This window comes from Haliaeetus leucocephalus, unplaced genomic scaffold, assembly GCF_000737465.1.
Source record: "Haliaeetus leucocephalus isolate CR32 unplaced genomic scaffold, Haliaeetus_leucocephalus-4.0 Scaffold284, whole genome shotgun sequence".
In the NCBI taxonomy this organism is placed as follows: domain Eukaryota; kingdom Metazoa; phylum Chordata; class Aves; order Accipitriformes; family Accipitridae; genus Haliaeetus; species Haliaeetus leucocephalus.
Window position 1 is genome coordinate 9,320,098 of NW_010972720.1, and position 21,395 is coordinate 9,341,492.

The window sequence follows — 21,395 nt, forward strand, 5'->3', positions numbered from 1 at the left end:
AGAGATTCCCCTGCAGCCCGTGGTGAAGGCCATGGTGAGGCAGGCTGTCCCCCTGCAGCCCATGTTGGTCCACAGTGGAGCAGATCTCCACCTGCAGCCCAGGGAGGACCCCATGTCAGAGCAGGTGGATGCCTGAAGGAGGCTGTGACCCCATGGGAAGCCCGCGCTGGAGCAGGCTCCTGGCAGGACCTGTGGCCCCGTGAAGAGAGGAGCCCATGCTGGAGCAGGTTTGCTGGCAGGACTTGACCCCATGGGGGACCTAGACTGGAGCAGTCTGTGCCTGAAGGACTGCAGCCCGTGGGAAGGGACCCACGCTGGAGCAGTTCATGAAGAACTGCAGCCCATGGGAAGGGCTCTGGAGAAGTTCATTGAGGACTCTCCCGTGAGAGGGACCTCACACTGGAGGAGTGTGAGGAGTCCTGCCCCTGAGGAGGAAGGAGCAGCAGAGACAATGTGTGATGAACTGACCACAACCTCCATTCCCTGTCCCTCTGCGCTGCTGGCAGGGAGGAGGTAGAGAATCTGGGAGTGAAGTTGTGCCTGGGAAGGGAGGAGTGGGGGGGAAGGTGTTTTGAGATTTGGGTTTATTTCTCATTACCCTACTCTGGTTTGATTGGCAATAAATTAATATTCCCCAAGTCGGGTCTGTTTTGCCCATGATGGTAATTGGTTGAGTGGTCTCCCAGTCCTTATGTCAACTCATGAGCCTTTTGTTATATTTTCTCTCCCCTGTCCAGCTGAGGAGGGGGAGCAATAGAGCAGCTGTGTGGTGCTTAGTTGCTGGCTGGGGTTAAACCACAACAGTCACACACATCCAAATGTTTTTAAGGAAACTAACAGTGAAATGACAATAGCAGCCAATAACATTTCACCATTATTCTAGAAAAAATCATTATACAATAAAGAGGAAAGACAAATCAAAGACATGCTAGAATACAAGAGTCAATGGCCTCTGCAAAGGTAAAGCCCAATTAGAACTTGATGTCAGCAAACAGAGGAAGAACCAGTTAACAGTTTAAAACATGATGCTTATTTGAAAGTTTATCTTTTCTACTGCAGCTTAACATTTTCTTTCTCTGACATCAGATTTAAACATTAGTTTTGTCTATTTTGGCATCAGCTATACCAATAATAAATTCAGGTGGGGAATGCTACATTTTGCATGTAGCAGCTATTGCTTTCATGTAATTTCTTGTATCATTCTTCTATTTTCATTAGTATGAAAACAGCACAACAAGAAAAACTGAGGGACATACAGATATGTACTGAAAAGCTGTGCACTGGCTTAGGTTTGCTCTGCATTTACAGCTTTGGTGATACCTGTTCATTTTCAGTTGTTGTTTCACTGCTGGCTTGTAGTGATGTCTGCACATCAACAGGTCCTTCCTCAAATTCTATTTCTTCATCTTCATTCTCATCTTCTCCACTGCCATAGTTAGTCAGAGCTTGGGTTTCTGCTTTTGACAAACCTGAAGGCAAATCAGTGTAAAACCACCTTCATATTGGATTTACATATTGACAGAGCCTGACAGAGTAAAAGTCAGGCTGCAAAATCCAAGTCCCTCTTGGGAATTTACTGCAATGATCAGTCACAACTCTTTCTTCAAAAAATTCTTTGAAATTAAGATACAGTGATGACTTAACTTTCTAAGATTCATATGCTCCACATAAGCTATATTATGAACAAACACCACTGTGCTGGTGTGAAATATCTAAGTTATTAAACAGGTTGGTGTGAAGAATGTAAATCTAGGGGAAACCAAGCCATGAGCAGTTGGTGTAAGGGAACAAACAGGACAAAAAAATTATTAAAAATATGCGAGCTTAAGTAGAAGCACGTTAAAAAAAATCATCATTTAAATGAAAAACTGCATAAAATTTCAGCAGCTTTCACATCATTCAGGTTAAACGTTGAGAAACTTCAAGTTTAGCTGAGACAGGTTATGTAACTTAAACAATGAATCTGATTCTAACATGTTTTTACAGATCTACTGATTACAAAGAGAAAAAGCTCCTCTAATTGGAATGTTTAACCCTTGACACAATACTAGTAAATACATACTGGAAAATTTTCACTGGAAAAGACCTGACTAGAAAATATGGGAGAGACGGTGTTACACAGCAGTGCTTCATGCAAATCCTGTTGTAAAATTAGTTAGTCAAAACTACAGTGAAAGCATTTAATAATGAGCTATATAAAAATCACTTACTTATTGCCAGTGGACCGCTTTCACTTTCCTCATCTTCCTCTTGATCAGACACATCAGACCTAATACTTTCAGGAACTCCATTACCATCATACATTTCTGAGTCCTGTACTTGTTTAACAGTTTCAGTCTCATCCTTGTCCTAGGAAAACAAGGAATATTGTATTCATGTTTGTTTATCTGAAGATTAAGTTTTAGTTTCTGCATCAAGAAGTCACCTTTGTTTCTCAAAAACAAACAAATCTACAGACTAAAAATTAATGTTTAAGCAGTTCTTAAGGCCTTGCAATGAATACTGCAAAGCTAATCCTGAAACAGAGCATCAGAACCTACTATAAGAGATCATGCACTGTTCAGACATAGCTATCAAGGACATCGTAACTGAGTATTTCATTATCTGAAAAGGTTCACTGATCAGCATGCCAGCTTAAAAAAAATTTCTTTAAATTAGATTTGTCATTATCAGGAGGAAGAAAGACACACCTGCATTATTACATTCTAGTGACTTCCCTGCTTCTCCTAGATGATCTCTAGTAAAAATTAGGAATATTCCTAACTGCAGGTTCTCATTTCTTTAGCAATAGCTTCTCAGCAGTTTCTCTGCTGAATGATTTGCTAAACACCTTGAGTGAGAGAATTCTCCTCAGCCTATAGGAACCCCAAGTAAAGCCCTGAGTTTGGCTCCAAATCTTCAAAGTACTCTTCTGCACTACAGCAACCATAACAAGTGATATACAGCTTCCCACTCTTACTTCTAAAGCAGTGTGACAGAAGCTCTAAGCCCTAGAAGAAAGCACTGACTCTATGCCCATACATGCCTACACATATGCCTATGCCCATTTAGGAAAGCATTCAACATTCTAGTTAGCACATTACCTATATCTTTCTCTTGGCTGGAAAAAGCTGAACATTCCAGCAGAAAATACAAAACTTCATATACAACCCTTCTCTCCAAACAATGATTTTAGTGGTTTTTCAAAACAAACTTAAAGAGAAAAGGGAAAACCTTTGGGCACTAACATTTAATACTTGGAGCACACACAGACTTTGACTCTGAGGACCTCAAGTACCATGTCTCCCAACTCAGAACATCTGCCTTCTCCTTAAGATGGAAAGTAAACTAACTTATTCCATACCATTAAAAAAAAGAAAATGTTAATTGCTAAAAATAGTTAAGCTGTCCTTGTTATTTAATTCTTCAATGAATGACTACAATGGTGAGCTGAGAATACAGGCAACAGCCCCAGACCAAATCCCACAATAAACACCTTCAGAACAGGTCTTTTCTTTTTTCTTTAAAATACGGAAAATTAATATGAAAAAGCAAGATCCTACCCTAAAGTTGCTTAGCGAGTATCACAAATTATTCCATTTCAGTTGCATAGCATTCAACATAAACTTTGCTCTTTTTAGACTTTCAAATTGTCAGTCCTAAAGCAAAGCTCATTCCACATGAAGGTCACCAACAATAAATAGAAAAGCATCTTTAATACTATCTTTGTTGAACTGAATGCACTTCTTGAAAGGTTAACAAGATAATATTTTGAAAGAAATACATCAAATAGTCTTTATGCTGGTAATGGTTCTGCAGCAGAAACAGGAATAAAAACAAAAGCAAGCAAGGAACTGGTACCCAAGTCATGTTTACTGAATGCATATAACAAAGACTTATTGATGAAGGCAGATTTTTTGGTAGTCATTTCCCAGACCATCAATTCAAATTAAAAAGGGAAATTATAATTTACTTTGTTACTTTGATAAAGTAAATCACTGAAAATAACAGAAAGGAGGTAAACCCCATGATGTTTAATAAATTTACAAACACTAGGAAATGGGCTGCTTACAGATATTGGATTTATATGACAGAAAACAGTTAGACTAAGTGAACTGTGAAATTATCTGAGGAATAAAGACAGTTGAGAAGCATAAACATACTTTGTCCTCATCGACATCTTCAGCAGATGAACAAACATCCACCTGGAGACCTTTTTTTGCCTAGAAGAAACACAAACTGTCTTCAATTCTAAACTGAAATAACTGAAATACTGAACCAAACTAGGCCTTCATGAAAGCCTGGCTGAAATGCCAATCTCACCAAGAACTGCTATCTCAAAACAGCAGTAAGTCACAGGGACTTCTATACTACAAGAGATGTTTATGCAGATGTCTTCAAAATTTTAGAGTTGCAAAACTTTACAAAAAACTGTGCTAGTCCTTTTTATTTAAACATTTATGTTTACATGGGCTAATTCTCCAGTCTGTGGTTGAATCATATTTAACATATAGAATTAGATATACCAGCTCTGGTCAAGACAGAGTGCTGTGTCTTTCAGTGTGGAATCTAAAACCATTTAGCCTACTGGCCTCAAGACAGCCACAAAATCGAGCAAGATCAGATGTGCCTGCATCGGGATCGCAGTTGAAAGCTGTGAGAAGACCATATAGAGATAATTGTGCAAGACTGTACAAAGTAACCAGGACCTAACAGTTCCGGCTCATCTCTGGCTCTGTTGAATCTGAACTGCTGCCACAGTAACAAGGCAAACGTTGACCTTAACCCTACTTCTCTGTCTTCCAGGAGAGAAGGAATGTCAGATCTAAGTTGGCTCCATGCATTCTCATAGCAGTGTATGAACCAGTCCTTTATGTAACAAAGATCCAATGAGCAACTTCAGATAAAATAAGAAGTCATGATCAAATCCTTCTGGATTCAGAGTGTTTCTCTGCCCTCTTTACAAGGCACTCCGCAGTCTCTCTCGTACTAGCCATATTACTGGTATATCTAAGTTGAACTATCTTGAAATATAGCTGACGATATGCTTAAAACTACTTATAGGATGTTATGACAGATTCACAAAATATCTTCCATTGACATTTTAAAATGAGTTAAGGGTTTGCTTTGGTATTTGTGTTTCTAAAAGAAAGCTGAAAGGACACTGAAGTTGTAACTATACTATACAAGAAAAAGTTACATTCCTAAAAACTGCAATACTAAAATTAAAAATGGTGATGCAATGTCTTTAATAATGTTAGTGGTGCAAAAACCAACCAAAACTTGCTTTGTTAGAGCAGAATACGTACTACAGTCTCAAATATTTCTGAAAAGTTTATATATATAATTTTAAACTCCAAGTCTAGAAAGTGATACTTTCTATATATGCCAACAAGCCAACTATTTGATGACTTCATAGGACTTATTCAAGTCAGGTAAAGATGGTGCCTAACTAAGCTACTGCAAGGAAAACTGACCCCCATATGTCAAAATATTTAGCTGGGATAGAGTTAATTTTCTTCATAGTAGCTTGTATGTGGCTATGTTTTGGATTTGTGCTGAAAATAGTGTAACACAGGGATGCTTTCATTATTGCTGAGCAGCGCTTACACAGCACCAAGGACTTTGCTGCTGCTCACACCGCCCCACCAGTGAGTAGGACGGGGGGGTACAAGAAGTTGGGAGGGGACACAGCTGGGACAGCTGACCCCAACTGACCAAAGGGATATTCCAGACCATATGATGTCAAGCTCAGCATATAAAGTTGGGGGAAGAAGGAGGAAGGGGGTAACGTTCAGAGTGATGGCATTTGTCTTCCCAAGTAACACATGATGGAGCCCTGCTTTCCTGGAGACGGCTGAACATTCCCCTGCCAATGGGAAGTAGTGAGTGAATTCCTTGGTTTGCTTTGCTTGCACACACAGCTTTTGCTTCACCTGTTAAACTGTCTTTATCTCAACCCATGAGTTTTCTCACTTTTACCCTTCCAATTCTCTCCCCCATCCCACCAGGGCGGGAGTGAGGAAGTGGCTGAGGTGCTTAGCTGCCTACTGGGGTTAAGCCACAACAACTACTCAATGGCCCCAGATATTAATACTACTTTAACACTTTACTATTCCTTCCTAGGTGCACATATAAAACCATTAAAACACATTTCCTCTGAATTACCAACAACAAACTCTACAAAATTAGATATCTGTAACAGACACTCATCTATAATACAGGACATCTCCCTTACTGAGGAAAACTAGTTCATGCTTCTATACAAGCAATACTGTGATTACACAGCAGTAATTTGTAAAAAAATCATATACGACATATGAACTAAGGTAATCAAAGTAGTTTAGGAATACAGATATTTAGGAAACTCAGAAAAGCTACATTTTTCAAAAATATAATAAAACAAACCTCTTTAGCATAAGACTGTATCACTTCAGTAGTTTCTATTTTTCTTTTACATCTCTGCTTTACAGAAATACTGTTGTTGTCCAAGTCTTGCATGAGTTTAAAAAAGGCTAATTCATTAAATAATACTTCAGAGATCTCCACAAGAAGATCCTCCCCACAGTCTTTTAATTTTCTACCAGCAAATTTCGCCAGTGAATCCTGTGAAGAGAAATAATTCTTCAGTTTTTGAAACAGGCTTTCAAACTTCAAAGACTAAATGCATTCATATTTCTAATAACTCAAAATTAGTTCAGTATATAATAGCTTGTACCTTTTTTAAAATATGGTTTAGTGTCTTGAACAGGTTTTAATTAGAATCTCTAGTCACATAACACAGAACTTATCAAGTTACTGATTTAAACTCTATGCTTAAAAAAAAAAAAGAGCAGCCTATTGATTTTCAGAAATTTACACAAAATGTCCACGAAGAGCATCACCAGACCTCTCCTTGAAAACAGCCACAGGCAAGAGATACACTTCTCACTATCTGGCAGTTCCAGAAAAGAAGTTCCATGCATGGTAAAGTTTTAATTTTAGGAAACAAGGCTCATTGCTGTATCAAAGCTGAAGAAGTTGTAAATTATAACTTCAGGGAAGCTGGTTTATCTATTGCTCATTACCCAAGTTGTAATAGTGTCGCAAAACAACAGTGGAAAAACTACTAACCTGAAGTATACTGCCAAGCTGCTTATGAAAGAACTTCACAAATTCTTTACTTTCATCGTTCTGTTGTGTTAGAGTCAAGACCATACGTCTTACTGATGTCAATAATTGAGAAGAACATACTTCATCCATGTGTTCCTAAACAAGTATCACAGAATGAGCTTAGTTACCACTTTAAAAAAAAAAAATTAGCCATCAACTCAAATACCAAAATTCATTTATAAAAAAAACCACCTGTCTACTAAAGGAACACCACTCCATGAACAGGTCCTAACACATCTCGCAAAAGAACCTAGCTGGAACAGTTATAGCAGATAGCATACTTCATTAATGACTGATCGGCCATGACACACAAAGCTTTATCTCGCTTTTCCAACACATTAGTACATGCCATCTTTTAACATTTGGAGAAACGAAGAATCTTCGTATATTGTGGTTGTGTACTCAAGTGTATTAAAGTATACGTTAAGAAATCTACTGCTGTAAGCTTCCTTAAAATTGCAAACAAAACAGAAGTCTTCAGGCACTGAGACTGTGGCATGTCAACAATATACAGTTTTTAAACTTAGTATCATTGAAGTACCTTATTAAACAAACCTAAGCTTATACACTGCGCATACTATCAAAGGGAACAGGGACATGACTTAAGCATCTTACAACTTAATCTTCTCTGCTCTTTAACCTTGTAAAGAATGAACTGTGACTATTTCTCCTTCTTTAAAGAAGTACATTTCTCTGTATTCACAGAAGTTTACAAGCTCTCAACAACTTCAAAGATATTTGTAAACAGGAGAAAATGCTAAAAATCAACTTACAGAGCTAGTCTTCAAAAATATCTTGTTACATTGTACTTCTGAAATATTTGCTGCCTTTTAGCAAAAAGAACTGAGATAATTTTAATTAAACTGATAGATACATTCTCAAACATTTCTATTGAATTTGGTCAGCTCCAGATAAAATCTCTATTCTTCTTGATGTCAAGTCTACCAGCCCTTGTGCAATCTAGAAACCTTACCATTTCTTTCTCCTATTAAAAACTCCACTGAATCTTTCTGTTGGAGTATTTAATTCTTACTTCATCCTCAGCAATGTCTGCAACTTAACACATTTATTGGCAGCTGTTGCTAAGATGCAAGTTACCAATTTTAAATAATGTTCTTCTATGCAGTTATGCAGGTCCTTTTCCTATTCTTCTAATTCACACATTATTGAAAAGATTTCTTACCTTCAGAAAAGGAATGACCTCTTTCATAATTGCTTTAATCTGCCGGTCAAGCTGCTGAGTATCTATACGAGGACATGGCACAGCAGGAACTTCACTTGACTGTGGCACAGGAAGACATTCACTGGTACCTGGACCTCATTTGAAAAAAAAAAAAAAAAAGCACATTTAAGTCATTCAACATTACTGTTAAAGAAATACCAATTTCAAAACCATATATTTTCCTTTTTTTTTTAACATAAATCATATTTAATTACGTAAAGATCCTTTGAAACTTTGCTACGTTTTCAATATAAATGAAGAGGAAAGGAATTCAGCCAATTAAATGATTCTTGATAGTTAGAATAATTATTTTCTAAAACTAAGCAAAATATGTATATATGTGCATACCTTCTAATTTAGCAGCAGAAGCAACCTGAAAATTACTAGAGCAGCCCTCAGAGTCAAGGGTACTTTCAGCTTCAATTTTCATACGCTCATATTCCCTCATCCTAGCCAAAGCTTGATCTAAGTGAATCACTGTGTTGCCTATATTTAGAATAAAAACACCTTTTAATCTAAATAAAAAGTTTTCAATTGATAGACAAGTAAACAATGATAAAAACGAAATCAAAGCCACAAGTTTTGAAATCTACGTATAACTGTAGTTGAATTATAATATTTTGTTGCACACTTTGATCAACTCAAAGTGTTTCACAAGTGGCTAATTTCTCCAAGTGTTGTTTTACAAAACGTGTCATTACACACTAAAAATCAAAGAATGGTATACTATTTAAGTGTAAACAATCACAGGCATTTTAGGAAGGAGTAACAACATTTTAAATCACATCATTCCTACCAAGGTCATCAGTGGCAAAGGGTTCAAAATTTGAAGATGTAGACATAGTACTCCCATTGTCTGCATCATTTTGTTCACAATCTTGACATGCTTCTGTAGAAAAGTTCTTGCCAAAAGTTTCCTAAAAAACACCAAACTGAATACAAAGCAGGAATGCACCATCCTCTCACAGATGTGTCAACAAGCCAGCAATTCTTTTCAGTCACATGCTGTGGTATCAAGACCTGTCACCAGGCTGCCTGACTGGGCAATAACCTTACTTAAAGGACAGAAATCCCGGTGATTCTACCATGTCTGTTTCAAATACTTCAACTATAAAACATCTAAGAAACTGTACAGAGGCATCAGTGACTCCTTAAATACAAAAACCCAACATTTTTAGGGGAATCTTGTCATCAGTACTTGCCCTGACGTTACTCACAAGAGGATTTTGGCTCTTTTTGAATATCAGCTTCCAGATTTATGCCCCTCTCCATGTTCTATTCCTCCCTGACACATCACTCGTTTCCAGCATCAAGAATCCTACCATATTTAGTCACTTTGCATTAAGATTATCTTGCATTTCTTTGTTTAGAGAAGCTGTGTGAGTTGACATTAATTTCAGAAAAATTCAATTGCTACTATGAGTATTTCAGTACACAAGCATGCATGTAAATTGAAAAGATATGAAAAGTTGACAGTAAACTAGCTTCTGAACTCAAAAACTTACATCATCTGTAGAAGCAAGGCTTTCACTGGGAGTGAGTTCAGAATTTGATGCCATCCATGTTGCAGAATTCAGTGATTTTGTGCACTTCCCTTTTTCATTGTTCTCAGACAGGTGTCTGGTCACTATATCCTGGAAAAGACAGCAAATCTATACTGTAAAAAAGGATCTAAGATTTGTTTGATTCATACACATGATCAAAAATTTTGTGCATACCTGTAAAGCATATAGAGCCCTTTGCCTCAGGTAATCTGTATTTAGCAGCTGAAGCTCATGGAAAAGTTCAATAAGAAAGTGGGGACGAGACTCATTTTGAGAAATAAGAGTTGCCACTTCAGAATAAATTGTGTCTCGCAAAGCTTCAAACATAGAGAGATCACTACCAGTTTCTGTAGAAAAAAAAGGAACTCATTAAGTCCTTGACATGCACATTACAGGTGCACAAATCGTACCTCTATCATTGTAGATTCCATTATATAGCTGCTTTCTTAAATTTTGCTCCTTTCCTGAAGGGCAACAAAGATTTAAACATTCTGAAATAATACTTAATGCAATCCTTTATATATGAAATAAAATATAAAGCATTCATTGGAATAATTTTCTTTACAATTCTGAACAATACCTTCAGAAAGTAGTCTTTCTTAAAGAGAATATCGCACACACCACAATGTTGCTTTCAGAATAGGTATTCAATACTGAAAATGGAGTTTTAAGACATTTCAAATGAGACAGCCAAAGGTCTCAAGTTTATGTAATACAAGTAGTCCACACTTTTGCCACACAAGCAACAACATTAAGAAAGCTCTAGACTGAATTCAAGAAAGCCACTCCTTCCCATACCTCCCACACAAGCATAAATCTTACACTCTCATACATGTCTAATATCACTTCTGAGGCTCACATAAAACCTCCTACCCTTAAGCCCTATTACAGACGTATGAGAAGACAACATGTTCCCTAATAAGTCTCCCATTCCTTTGAAAATTAAGGACTATCCTTGCATCACAACAGTTAAATCATTACATACATACTTTGGCAAGTGTTGAATGGAAAAAAGTTAAATTTGGAAAACTCAGCTTAGTTTAACAGATGCATATTTGTTAGTATACAAGGTAATGAAGTTATTAGCATATAGAGCAAATGTTACTGTGCAATTTGGTTATCTGCAAATAGTTTTCCAGTCTTTTTAAGCATAGAGGCAAACTTTTTCAACCTTTAATAAGACACCAGAAATCGCTTCCCTTCCCCATTAATAAAATGCAATAATAGCTTTTAAATGTACCTGCATATTTTCTATTTGTAATTGTGATTAACCAAGAACATGATAAGCACATTCTTCACAATTATAATTCAAAGTAGTTTGTATCATTGCATTTCATGCAAATTACAAGTAACTTCTCTTGCCTTGTTCATAGAGAAGGTGGTGCAATAGTACTAATTTTGAACATCTGCTAAACAGTCTGAGTTATAGGACCCAAGCTAAAGAAACAAAAAAAGTAATAGGACATTGTTGAAGCTAAGCAGTGAATGCATTACCTGGCGCTTCAATGCATGCATTTCTGTTAGACTGCTGCAGAATTCTCCTAGCATGCGCTGTAGGAAAGTGGGGATAGACAGTGATAAACACAAAAATGCGCACCAGAAATAAAGACAGGGTCTATACAAAACAGCAGGAGGAAGACTGCTTAGTCATCCAAACCACATCAAAGCTGCTTATTGTGAAAACTTAATTGTAGAAGTTTATTTCGTATACCAATAAACAGCTCTTAGTGTGGACACAGCTACATTGACAAAGCTGTACATTGTGCTACAATGACTAAAATTTCTGCATCTTTCAAACAAAAAGATACTGGCAGAACCTAAAAAGACACAGAAGAGAATTTTTTTATGATCTAGACGCAAGAAAAGCAGTGCAGATGGCAAAAATGTAAGGGTTTATGTGATGTTATAAGATTGAATTTGAATGATATTTGATAGAGCTCCTTTAAGCATGAATAGAAGGAAAACATGTATGCAGTATATGATATAGTTTAAACGCTAAACAAGTTTCATCTGTTCTGCAGTTACTTTCCATAAAAACATCAACAAATGGGTGAGGTTTCTGGTTGGCTAGGTTTTTGTTTTACAGTAACAGGTTTGTTTCTAAATTATTGTAATCAAGTACCTAATCTACAGAAAACACCCAAAAGCAACCAATACCCAACTTTTTACACGCTTTTATGTTTACAGCATCCTTAGAAATTAAAAAGCAATATCCACATGCTAAATATACAGTATTGTCTTCTTGTCATAATACACTGCTTTTAAATAATACACCAGCCACTAAGTGTGGAGGTCCTTTCTCAGAGAAGTTCACAAAATAATTACTGACGTTCAGAAAAGAATACCTGAAGACATTTCTGTAGATCTACTGTATTTAATTATTTTTTCCAATTGTTCCCGATTCCTTTTGCTGAACACCTTTGCATGAACAACCTCTTCAGAGTGTCTGCTTTTATTGCTCTTGCAGGGTTCACACACGCTAGAAGCACTTGCACTTTCATAACCTAATGGGAGGGAATGAAAAAGAAGAAAAAAAGTTTACAAAATGTTTTATTATTTTTAAAAATTTGTTCAAGGGCAATTTCAAACACGCAAAACACCAATGAAGTTTCCTAGCCAAAAATTTTCCTCTGTACACTGAAGCCATACAGTAGCACTAAATCCTCAATGACTGCAACAGTAGTATACATGCTGGTACTGTCCCTCTCTTCTCATTCAGTATTTTACAGAAGCACATCTTTCAGCAAGTCATCCAGTTTGAAGATGAAGACATAATGAAAAGGAAGATCCTCCTGGTACCTTATTCCAAATCTTAGTGTATCTGCATCCACTATCCATTCAAATCATGATGTCCTAATCAGTTATGCTTTTTATTTACTGAAATACTAAAAAACCTTACGTAGTTATGTTATGTAAAATTAATTCATATTTCAATAACTTATTTTCATTCTTATAGGTACCATTTATGGAGAATAAATTCTCTGGAATGTAATGATTATAATCCAAGTTGAGTTTGCCATGGTATCTAAGATTACTTTACAACCTACCAGTATTTTTAATTCTGCCTTTTAGCTGAGAAGAACTCTTCCTCTTGTTCTTCGATTTGGGTGTTTTATCTTTTGATGCCAAGCTTGCTTGCGCTGATGCTTTTCTAGATTTAAATGTCTTTGTCACAGTAGTTGGGTCTACAGGATCAGGCATGCTACTAAAACTCTCCAAAGACTCTTCATCAAACTCTCTTCTCCTGCTCATATCAGACTGATTTTTATGACCAGAAGCAATGTTTTGTACTGAAACTGCAAAACCCGATTTCAGCTGAGACTGATCATCTTTTTTCAGTTCCTGGCTATCATTAAGCCAAGTTGATCTTTTTTCCATTTCTTCTTCAGGTTGTCTATGACTCCTTCTGTCAGAAAGAAAAAAAGAAAGACAGACCACAATATATCATAACCTAGTCTCTCAGATAGAAACAGCATGCATTACCAGGCAAAAGAGCTTTTTCCATAATGCTAGTTATCTGCCCTAGCTACTTAGTCATCAACTGAACATTGCGGGGGGGGGGGAGGATCTAGTGAGAACCCTTCCAAATGGAAAACGGAAGACATCTGAAGAAATTCACATTTATCACCAATTTCAACCTGAATATACTTATGCATATATTGCTGCATTTAAATAGTACTATAGGACAAAACATTTCTTAAAACATTCATTACAATCTACTGTAGCACAGAAAATAAGCATTCACTGAAATTACATGCTATAGTTATTCAAACAGTTTCAAAAAACATGGAAACGAAATCTTCCTCCACTTACAAGAAGTATTACAAAACCACTCCAACACTATATTTGATCTTAAAATATTCATGAAATGATACATTAGTTAATATACAGAAAAGCAGAAAACTTTACTGAAAAAAGTAAAAAAATTAAACTGGAAACTGCAGAAGTAAAGGTCATCTTGTAATCCTATTACAATAAATTCCCTAAAAGAATGATGAAATCCCACAAGCCCCAGAAAAGGGAGGAAAAATTATTAGAGGAGGGTTGCACTGTGACATTAAATACCTTTGTTTTTCTGCTCCATTAGAGGAACTGCTTTCAAAAGGTTTGGGGAATGCCATATACTCAGTTTTCCCAGAAGCATTATGATCTAGAGGGTGTTCTTGCTGCTGCTGCTCACTGCTGTGTGGGGACATACTGTGTGCAAAATCTCCAAAACCAGAAGGGAACACTGGATTATAGTTAATACCTACAAAGTAAACAAGAGAGTCAGAAGATATTACCTCATTTATCTGTGTGATAAAAGTCAAATTTGAGACATATTGTGTGGCAACATAAAATTATGAAGCAAAAAAAATACAGTGGGGAAGTAAGCAAAAACTGTTTTCATCCTGAAAGCACTGCAATAATCAGAATTTCTCTTACACACAGGTTTCAAACATTTCTAAATACTACACATGCCACTACAATCCCATCAGTGGGGAGATGAAGGTACTTCAAGAAACCCCAGTAAAGAGCTCCTACAACTGAAGGTAAAAACGACATCAGTTCCAAAAAAGGCAGAGTTCTTTCTGCATGAAGACTTTATCAATACTTCAACTACCATCAAATTGACCAGAAAATTCCAACAGTAAAGCTGGAATATGAAACTCGTAGGGCCAAAGAAGTCATAAATTCATAATACTTATTTTAACTTCAGAATCTTTATAGTAGTGGCAAATTGAACATAACTATTCTTCCATGCAGGTTCCATATAATTTAAAATGTATTCTTAAACAGAAAACAGACTTTAGAATCTGAAAGCTACAATCTAGGTCTATGCCTATTTCCTTGTTTCCTGAAAAGGATGAAATATATTAAGACAGCTCTAACAACTTTTAATGATACAGTAAAATACCTACATTTTTTTCCCTTTCAAATTCAACAGTAGAAGTAGACTTGGCAATAAGATTAGAGGAACACTGTATCCAAGTCAACAGTTACTCTATACCTCTGATGGGAAAAAAAATTAGGAACATGCTCCATTTACAGGCATTTAAAACAAAAACAAGTGCTGGAAGTTCTAAGAAAAAGAAATAATTACCAAGTGCCACCTTAAAATTAGAGGGTTCACTTAGTCAGTTACTTTTCACACACTGGATGAAGAACATTTAAAACGTTAACTTTATGGAGTGGGTATTTTCAACTATAACCAACTTATAGACAAAGTCTTGCTTTTTATACTGAAGTCAAAATATACAGTTGCTCAGCAATAAACATTAAGAAACTCCTGCTAGAATAATACGGACTTGTGCAAGTACTGTTTAAGACCATTTCAATATAAAGGAAATGTCACAGAGTTTCAGCAAATTCATATTAAGAATTCAATTAAATGAAGGAACAGAAATTTTTGAAATTCGTGCTACTTTTCACACCTGTAGTAATACTCACCTGGAGCAAAGGAAGAAAAATTAGTAAACCCTGGTACATTAAACAGGTTCACAGGTTGTGGAGGAAAGCTGAATGGACAGAAAACAGGAGATGGAGGTGGTGGTGCACTACTGCCTCTCTCCTTTCTTGATGGCTTCTCTTGATACTGTTGTTGTTCTTGCTGGCGCATCAGATCATTTAACATTTGTTTCAACCTTGAAAACAAGGAAAAATAAGCACTTGGGGGGGAGGAATGCTAAGGGAAGGCTGTAAATTTTCACTCAAGTAATTTGAGATTCATATTATTTCACCTGCTCCATGTAATGCACGTAAAGAACTGCTAGTAAAAAAATAAGCCTCAAAGAAAGAAAAACAACTTGTATTTAATCCTGAGCAACAGACAGGAACAGTTTTATAACCAACCACTCTGTACTAGCCATCACATTTACAGAAGTTAAACATCCTTGCAAGAACAACAAAAAATTGACTAGATACTAAAAAAATAAGCAGGCTGAAAAGGAAACTTAATTAGAAACAACTGAAGATACAAAATATTTGCAGAAGTGGCACTAAATCTACTTCAAAATATTATGAGGCCAGTAACTATATACCAATTGCCAAATACAAAACAGAGATAAAGAGCTTGAACTTTAATACAATGAATTAAAATGACTATTATATCTTTTAAAAGATCATTGTTCAGAAGGTAAAAGTGGTACATCCAAATGGAGAATAAGCAAGCTCAACTTCTGACTGACAACACTAAGAAAGGACAAAAAGCTTTTCCACCATCTTTCCATAACCATTAGAATCTAGAATCTTGCCAGGTAGTCTAGCAAAGACTACAGACATAAAAGCATATTCAAGGAGAGCAAGTCTAAACCAAAAAAGCCAAATAAAGCTATCACAACAGATTTTTGGAAGTGATGCCAACTTTTGGTTCTCTTCACTAAAGATTACTCAAAAAGAACAATCTCAAAGGCATTAAAGCAGTGGTCAAAAAACCCAACCAAAAATGCTGTATACAATTTCAAAAGCTTGTAATCAACTCAGAAGTTCAATAACCTCATACTTAACCATTATCTGTGATCTTTTATTCACATAACCATGTTCTCTGTTACTGAAACATTTCAAATTCCAGTCAAACACTAATAAAGTCAACAAACCTTTGGACATTATTCTGCTGCCAAGTCAGTTGAGTGTAACACTGGTTTAATTGATGCATAATAAGATGTACTTGTGAAGATGCAACATTATTGGGCATCATACTGTAAGGGCCTGTAAGCAAAGTTTGTAGTAGACAAGACAGGGTCTGTGGAAAGAAAACACATGACAGTGACCAAATTACCACAACCAGAAGTTACTGCTGCAAAGATTTTGGAGGGGGGAAGACAAGGTAAGAATAGCAAAATAACTACTCTTCAGATCTACCTGCTGATCCTGCATCAAAGTTTGACAAATGCTGACACTAAATTCATGCTGTTTCTTCAACTGATTGATCTGCTCTTGCCATTGTTCCTTTTCTTCCACATATGAAAGTTCGGACATCCACCGAAGGTTTTCCTGACGTCGCATACTTATGTTTTGCTGTTGCCTGGCCTTAGACAATGGACGGTAATTCCCATCTGCTGAAAGAGGACGGCAATTTTTCCACCTGGGTAGGGAGAAAAGGAAGAATGAGGCAAAAGCTGACATTCCAAACACCTTCTTCTAATGATACTTCCATTACTCAAATTGTGTTTCAGTTGTACATCCAACAACTCACTTGTCACAGTGCCAGCTAATCACCCATGCAATTTTGTCAATCCAACGTTATGCTAAACAAATGGAAAATAACAGCCACCCAACTGGCAACACCTGTCAAAAAAGAATTACTAAGGATGTTTCTGGATCTTGCTTTTAGTATCGTCCATTGCTGATATATAATATGTACTCAGATGAAAATAGAAGCCACCAACATAATATGCTAAGAATTAAGAGGCCCAGCTCCTGACTAGAAGGCCACTATCTACTAAAATTACTTTGGTATCAAAAACAGAGGAAATCAATTGAAGATATATACATTATTTTCAACATGACATCTTCATTTAGTCATATAAAGCTTATTAAGGAAATCAATCAGGTAAGTAAGAGTTAAAAATATTCATGTCAATTAAAAAAAATCTAATCAGAAATAGTTTTCAAAGTTGCAAAAGCCAACAATTTGAAAGCAAAAATTTCAGAGTTAGTTTAATTGTCTGAATTACTTTTTTTTGAAGAGACTGATCAATATCATGGCAAAAATTTTACACGAGTTATCTTTTAAGCTGATAAAAAACCATGGGAATATAAGGAGCTTCTGCAACGCAGCTAGAGAGCTCAATGGCAAACATTTAATATGACTGAAAACAGAAGAAATTATCAAATTAGTTATACGCATTGCAGCTACAGAGACTCAGACAAGAAAGTGCCACTGCACACAGCTCCCTAGCAAGCAGAAAGAAATTTAACTTTGCTGTAAAAGGATGCCTTGTAGTTAATGCAATGCTTCTTCCACCCCTTCCAAATATACTCTGACAAGGATCAGATCAACAAGTAATGTCACTAACCTATCCTTGTTTTCTTTAACAAAATATGCATTATCTGGTATGTTGTTATTGGGATAAATAGAGAAACTGTCATTCAAACTTGACGCATCTTCTTCCTCTTCTTCTGCCTGACCAACTGCATCAGAGAGATAACCGTCTTCATCTCCATTCTCCTCCTCTAGTGCACACTGGGTAGAACCTCCCCAGGTAGCCATTGTCCTAGTGAACATTGCAGGGGGAGAAGGGGGGAACGAAAAAAAAAAAGGGGGGGGGTGTTTGGGAAGGGAAGAGTATTTTTTTTTTTAGTTTATGACAAATTAATAAAACAATTTGTTGACAATTACAAGTCTGTCTATCTTCAATTAATCAAGCTGCACCAAAATTAATTTAAATATCTCACCAATGCAAAATGAAACTAGTATTCTTCTGATATGGGCATAGTTAAAGTTACTGTTTTGGAAAGTTACTAATTTACTGTTGTTATAAATGGTGTAGAGATGAAGAAAAATTACTCTGAGCAGTTGGCATTTTTCACACATTCTCCACTCCTTAGGTGGTTTATCACCATTTATGGAGTAGGGGAGACTAAATATACTGGGAAGACCCATAAAACTGGCAAGTTGCCAACTAACAGTCACTTTAGAAGTCAAGAAATTAATTTACTGCTCTGTTACATCATGACATTCAGTGCTCAGATGAAAACAGGAAACTGCCCCAAGACTGACATCTCACTAAACAACAGAAGCATCCACTGACTCGGGTTCTTACTTTTCAGTCCTACTCTGCTGTGGAGTACGCTGAGCTTCTGATCCTTCACTTTTAACAGATGCAGCAACAGTAGATATTGTTTCTGCGAGCTCTCTCCTCCTCTGATGTTCAGCCATTAAAGCTTCAAGTTGCTTTCTCCTCTGTCGCAATTCTTCTCTTAAAATCTCATGTCTTCTCATCTCAGACCATAACTGTTTGCAGTAAAATGGAAGACATTAGAACATAAACAAAAAACATACAATCTAAAGCACATTAAAATTTCAATATTTGATACTACACTGATAACTTTTTGTTCAGGCATTGGTATTATACTGTAACTGAAACCACACCACAGAAAGCTGCAAAATATATCCCATATCCACGATCTATCCCAAATACCGCAAAATCTAAGAAGGTAATTAAACATTACAGGACAGAATTTTTTAAGAAAAACAGTGTCTGTGTCACTTAACACTGTTTTTATCACATAATTTACACATTATTAGTTAGCTCTTTAAGTAGCATGACAGAATACGACCGTCTGGAGAAATCTGAAAATTCTGTTATCAACGAAATAATTGGCAAAGTAGAGGACACAACAAAAACTTCAAGTAGCAGTGTATGTTTGAACAAGACTTAAGGAAGCCATGATTGACAACAGAGCACATTAAGGGAAAGGTACAGGTAGGAAGAGGCCTTTAGCTACCTTAAATTAGATACGGTGAAAGCACAAATGGCAAGATACTTTCACAAACACAGAAACAGCACAACATAAAAGCCTAACATACAGAAACAATTGTGTAAGTGAACTAGACTGGAAAACGCAGACTTAAGAGAGACAGGCAAGTGACAACGTTCTCAAGCCTGAAAGCAACTAAACTAGTTGGTGGTGCTGGAGCCAAGACATTTTCCAACAAAAAATCCATACATATTTTGATAATTAATAACCCAACCTGTTTGTAGAGTATTAGCAACTGCATCAGCACATTCATTTTAGAAACAGTTTCTTTTTAGCAGGAAGAATTCAGACCTTTTATTTAGTGAAGAGAGACAAGTTGTCCTATAATGCTTATTTGGAAGATGCCAAAGTTCTGAAATTCTCCTCTTGGACAAGGAAAATTTGGCTTTCAATGACAACAGTACAGGCATTGCCCAATCAGCCTCACCTAAACTGTTGAAGGAAAATTTACAAGAATGCTGATGCAACTCTCAGAGAAAAGTCTATTAAAAAAGGTATTTTTCAGATATTTGTTTCTGATATCTAGTCTAGCCAGGAAACACTTTTCATCACTGTCCTGGTTTCAGCTGGGATAGAGTTAATTTTCTTCCTAGTAGCTGGTATAGTGTTATGTTTTGGGTTCAGTATGAGAAAAATATTGATAATACTGATGTTTTCAGTTAGTCTAAATATTACTTAACAACAAGTCAAGGATTTTTCAGCTTCTCATGCCCAGCCAGCAAAAAGGCTGGAGGGGCACAAGAAGTTGGGAGGGGTCATCCAAACTGGCCAAAGGGGTATTGCATACCATGTGACATCATACCTAGTATATAAACTGGGGCGAGTGGGGCAAGTTCGCTGCTCAGAAACTAATTGGGCATCAGTCAGCAGGTGGTGAGCAATTGCATTGTGCATCACTTGTTTTGTATATTCCAATCCTTTTATTACTATTATTGTTATTTTACTATTGTTATTATTATCATTACTAGTTTCTTCCTTTCTGTTCCATTAAACTGTTCTTATCTCAATCCACAAGTTTTAGTTTTTTTCCGATTCTCTCACCCATACCACTTGGGGGAAGAAATGAGTGAGCAGATGCATGGTGCTTAATTGCTGGCTGGGTTAAACCACAACAATCACAAATCCCTCCACCCCTACAAATGCTAGCATAATTTTCAGAAAGACTGAGTAATATCCACATCATTAAGACATGAATTTTGGGTGAAAAGGGGAAGGAATATGCATAGAAGATAAACTACATTTCAAATACTGCCATCGTTTTCTTCAGGGATGACTTGCCTGTGGTATACACTATCAAACGTTCACAGTACAAAATGAAAATTCATTCAACTTCCACATTAATATTTGGCAACAGCTGTTATATTTGGTGAAAGATCTCCTGCCAGTTCAGGTCAACATTTACTTCTTTCCAGAAATGAAACAAAAAGGTATACACACTTCGTTAAAATGGCACTACTCAACTCCCCATGCCAAGTACTTAAAAATGTATCCAACTTACCTACAACTTTTTTCCTCTAAACAATTTTTAAGTCACAGAATATCAAGTATGAAATACCTCATTGCCTACTGGTACAGATTCATCAAATTCAAGTAAAGGCTTGCCAGCTGTGTTACACTCATTCATGGCTGGAGTTGAGGTTGCTGGTGAAGTCTGCCTATTTGCTGGGCAGTTACCCAGGCCAGCTGACAACTGAAAGAGAAAACAAAATGGCAAAACAGTAGAATAGCTTTCTAAAACTTATCTGCTGTTAAAACCCAACACAGTTCAGGCTTGATGAGATAGGAGAATTAGTATTCAGTGAAAAGGAATTTTCGAATCAAGGCCAAATACTTATTTCAGAACTTAGCCAGGAATCAACAAAATATTTTTATGTAATGTAGTATTACATAATGCTGTAGATGCACAGTATTGATAATTTACTACTCACTTCATAGAAAAAAGTTAATCTTCAAAGAGTAAGAGAAACAGTACAGCACTGTGCAGTTAAGTTTGAGTACAACAAAATGTTGATCATGATTACAAGACACAATATTGT

General features: G+C 36.4%; 1 protein-coding gene across 2 annotated transcripts in view; it reads right to left on the reverse strand.

Annotated features, from left to right (window-relative positions):
* Window positions 1–21,395, reverse strand: part of PCM1 (pericentriolar material 1) — a 45,825-nt gene that overhangs the window by 4,337 nt on the left and 20,093 nt on the right. The window contains exons 16-35 of one of the 2 annotated variants that reach the window (XM_010570043.1): window positions 20,915–21,049; window positions 18,642–18,832; window positions 17,895–18,092; window positions 16,738–16,960; window positions 16,473–16,618; window positions 15,328–15,521; window positions 13,963–14,146; window positions 12,945–13,297; window positions 12,243–12,401; window positions 11,392–11,448; window positions 10,072–10,244; window positions 9,859–9,987; window positions 9,150–9,270; window positions 8,702–8,839; window positions 8,315–8,448; window positions 7,093–7,227; window positions 6,388–6,585; window positions 4,143–4,202; window positions 2,211–2,349; window positions 1,321–1,469 (exon numbers count right to left, since the gene is read on the reverse strand). In XM_010570043.1, coding sequence (XP_010568345.1) covers window positions 1,321–1,469; window positions 2,211–2,349; window positions 4,143–4,202; window positions 6,388–6,585; window positions 7,093–7,227; window positions 8,315–8,448; window positions 8,702–8,839; window positions 9,150–9,270; window positions 9,859–9,987; window positions 10,072–10,244; window positions 11,392–11,448; window positions 12,243–12,401; window positions 12,945–13,297; window positions 13,963–14,146; window positions 15,328–15,521; window positions 16,473–16,618; window positions 16,738–16,960; window positions 17,895–18,092; window positions 18,642–18,832; window positions 20,915–21,049 — 3,216 coding nt within the window. Of the gene's footprint in view, window positions 1–1,320; window positions 1,470–2,210; window positions 2,350–4,142; window positions 4,203–6,387; window positions 6,586–7,092; window positions 7,228–8,314; window positions 8,449–8,701; window positions 8,840–9,149; window positions 9,271–9,858; window positions 9,988–10,071; window positions 10,245–11,391; window positions 11,449–12,242; window positions 12,402–12,944; window positions 13,304–13,962; window positions 14,147–15,327; window positions 15,522–16,472; window positions 16,619–16,737; window positions 16,961–17,894; window positions 18,093–18,641; window positions 18,833–20,914; window positions 21,050–21,395 lie in introns of both variants that reach the window. The other variant, XM_010570042.1, reaches the window with a different exon arrangement.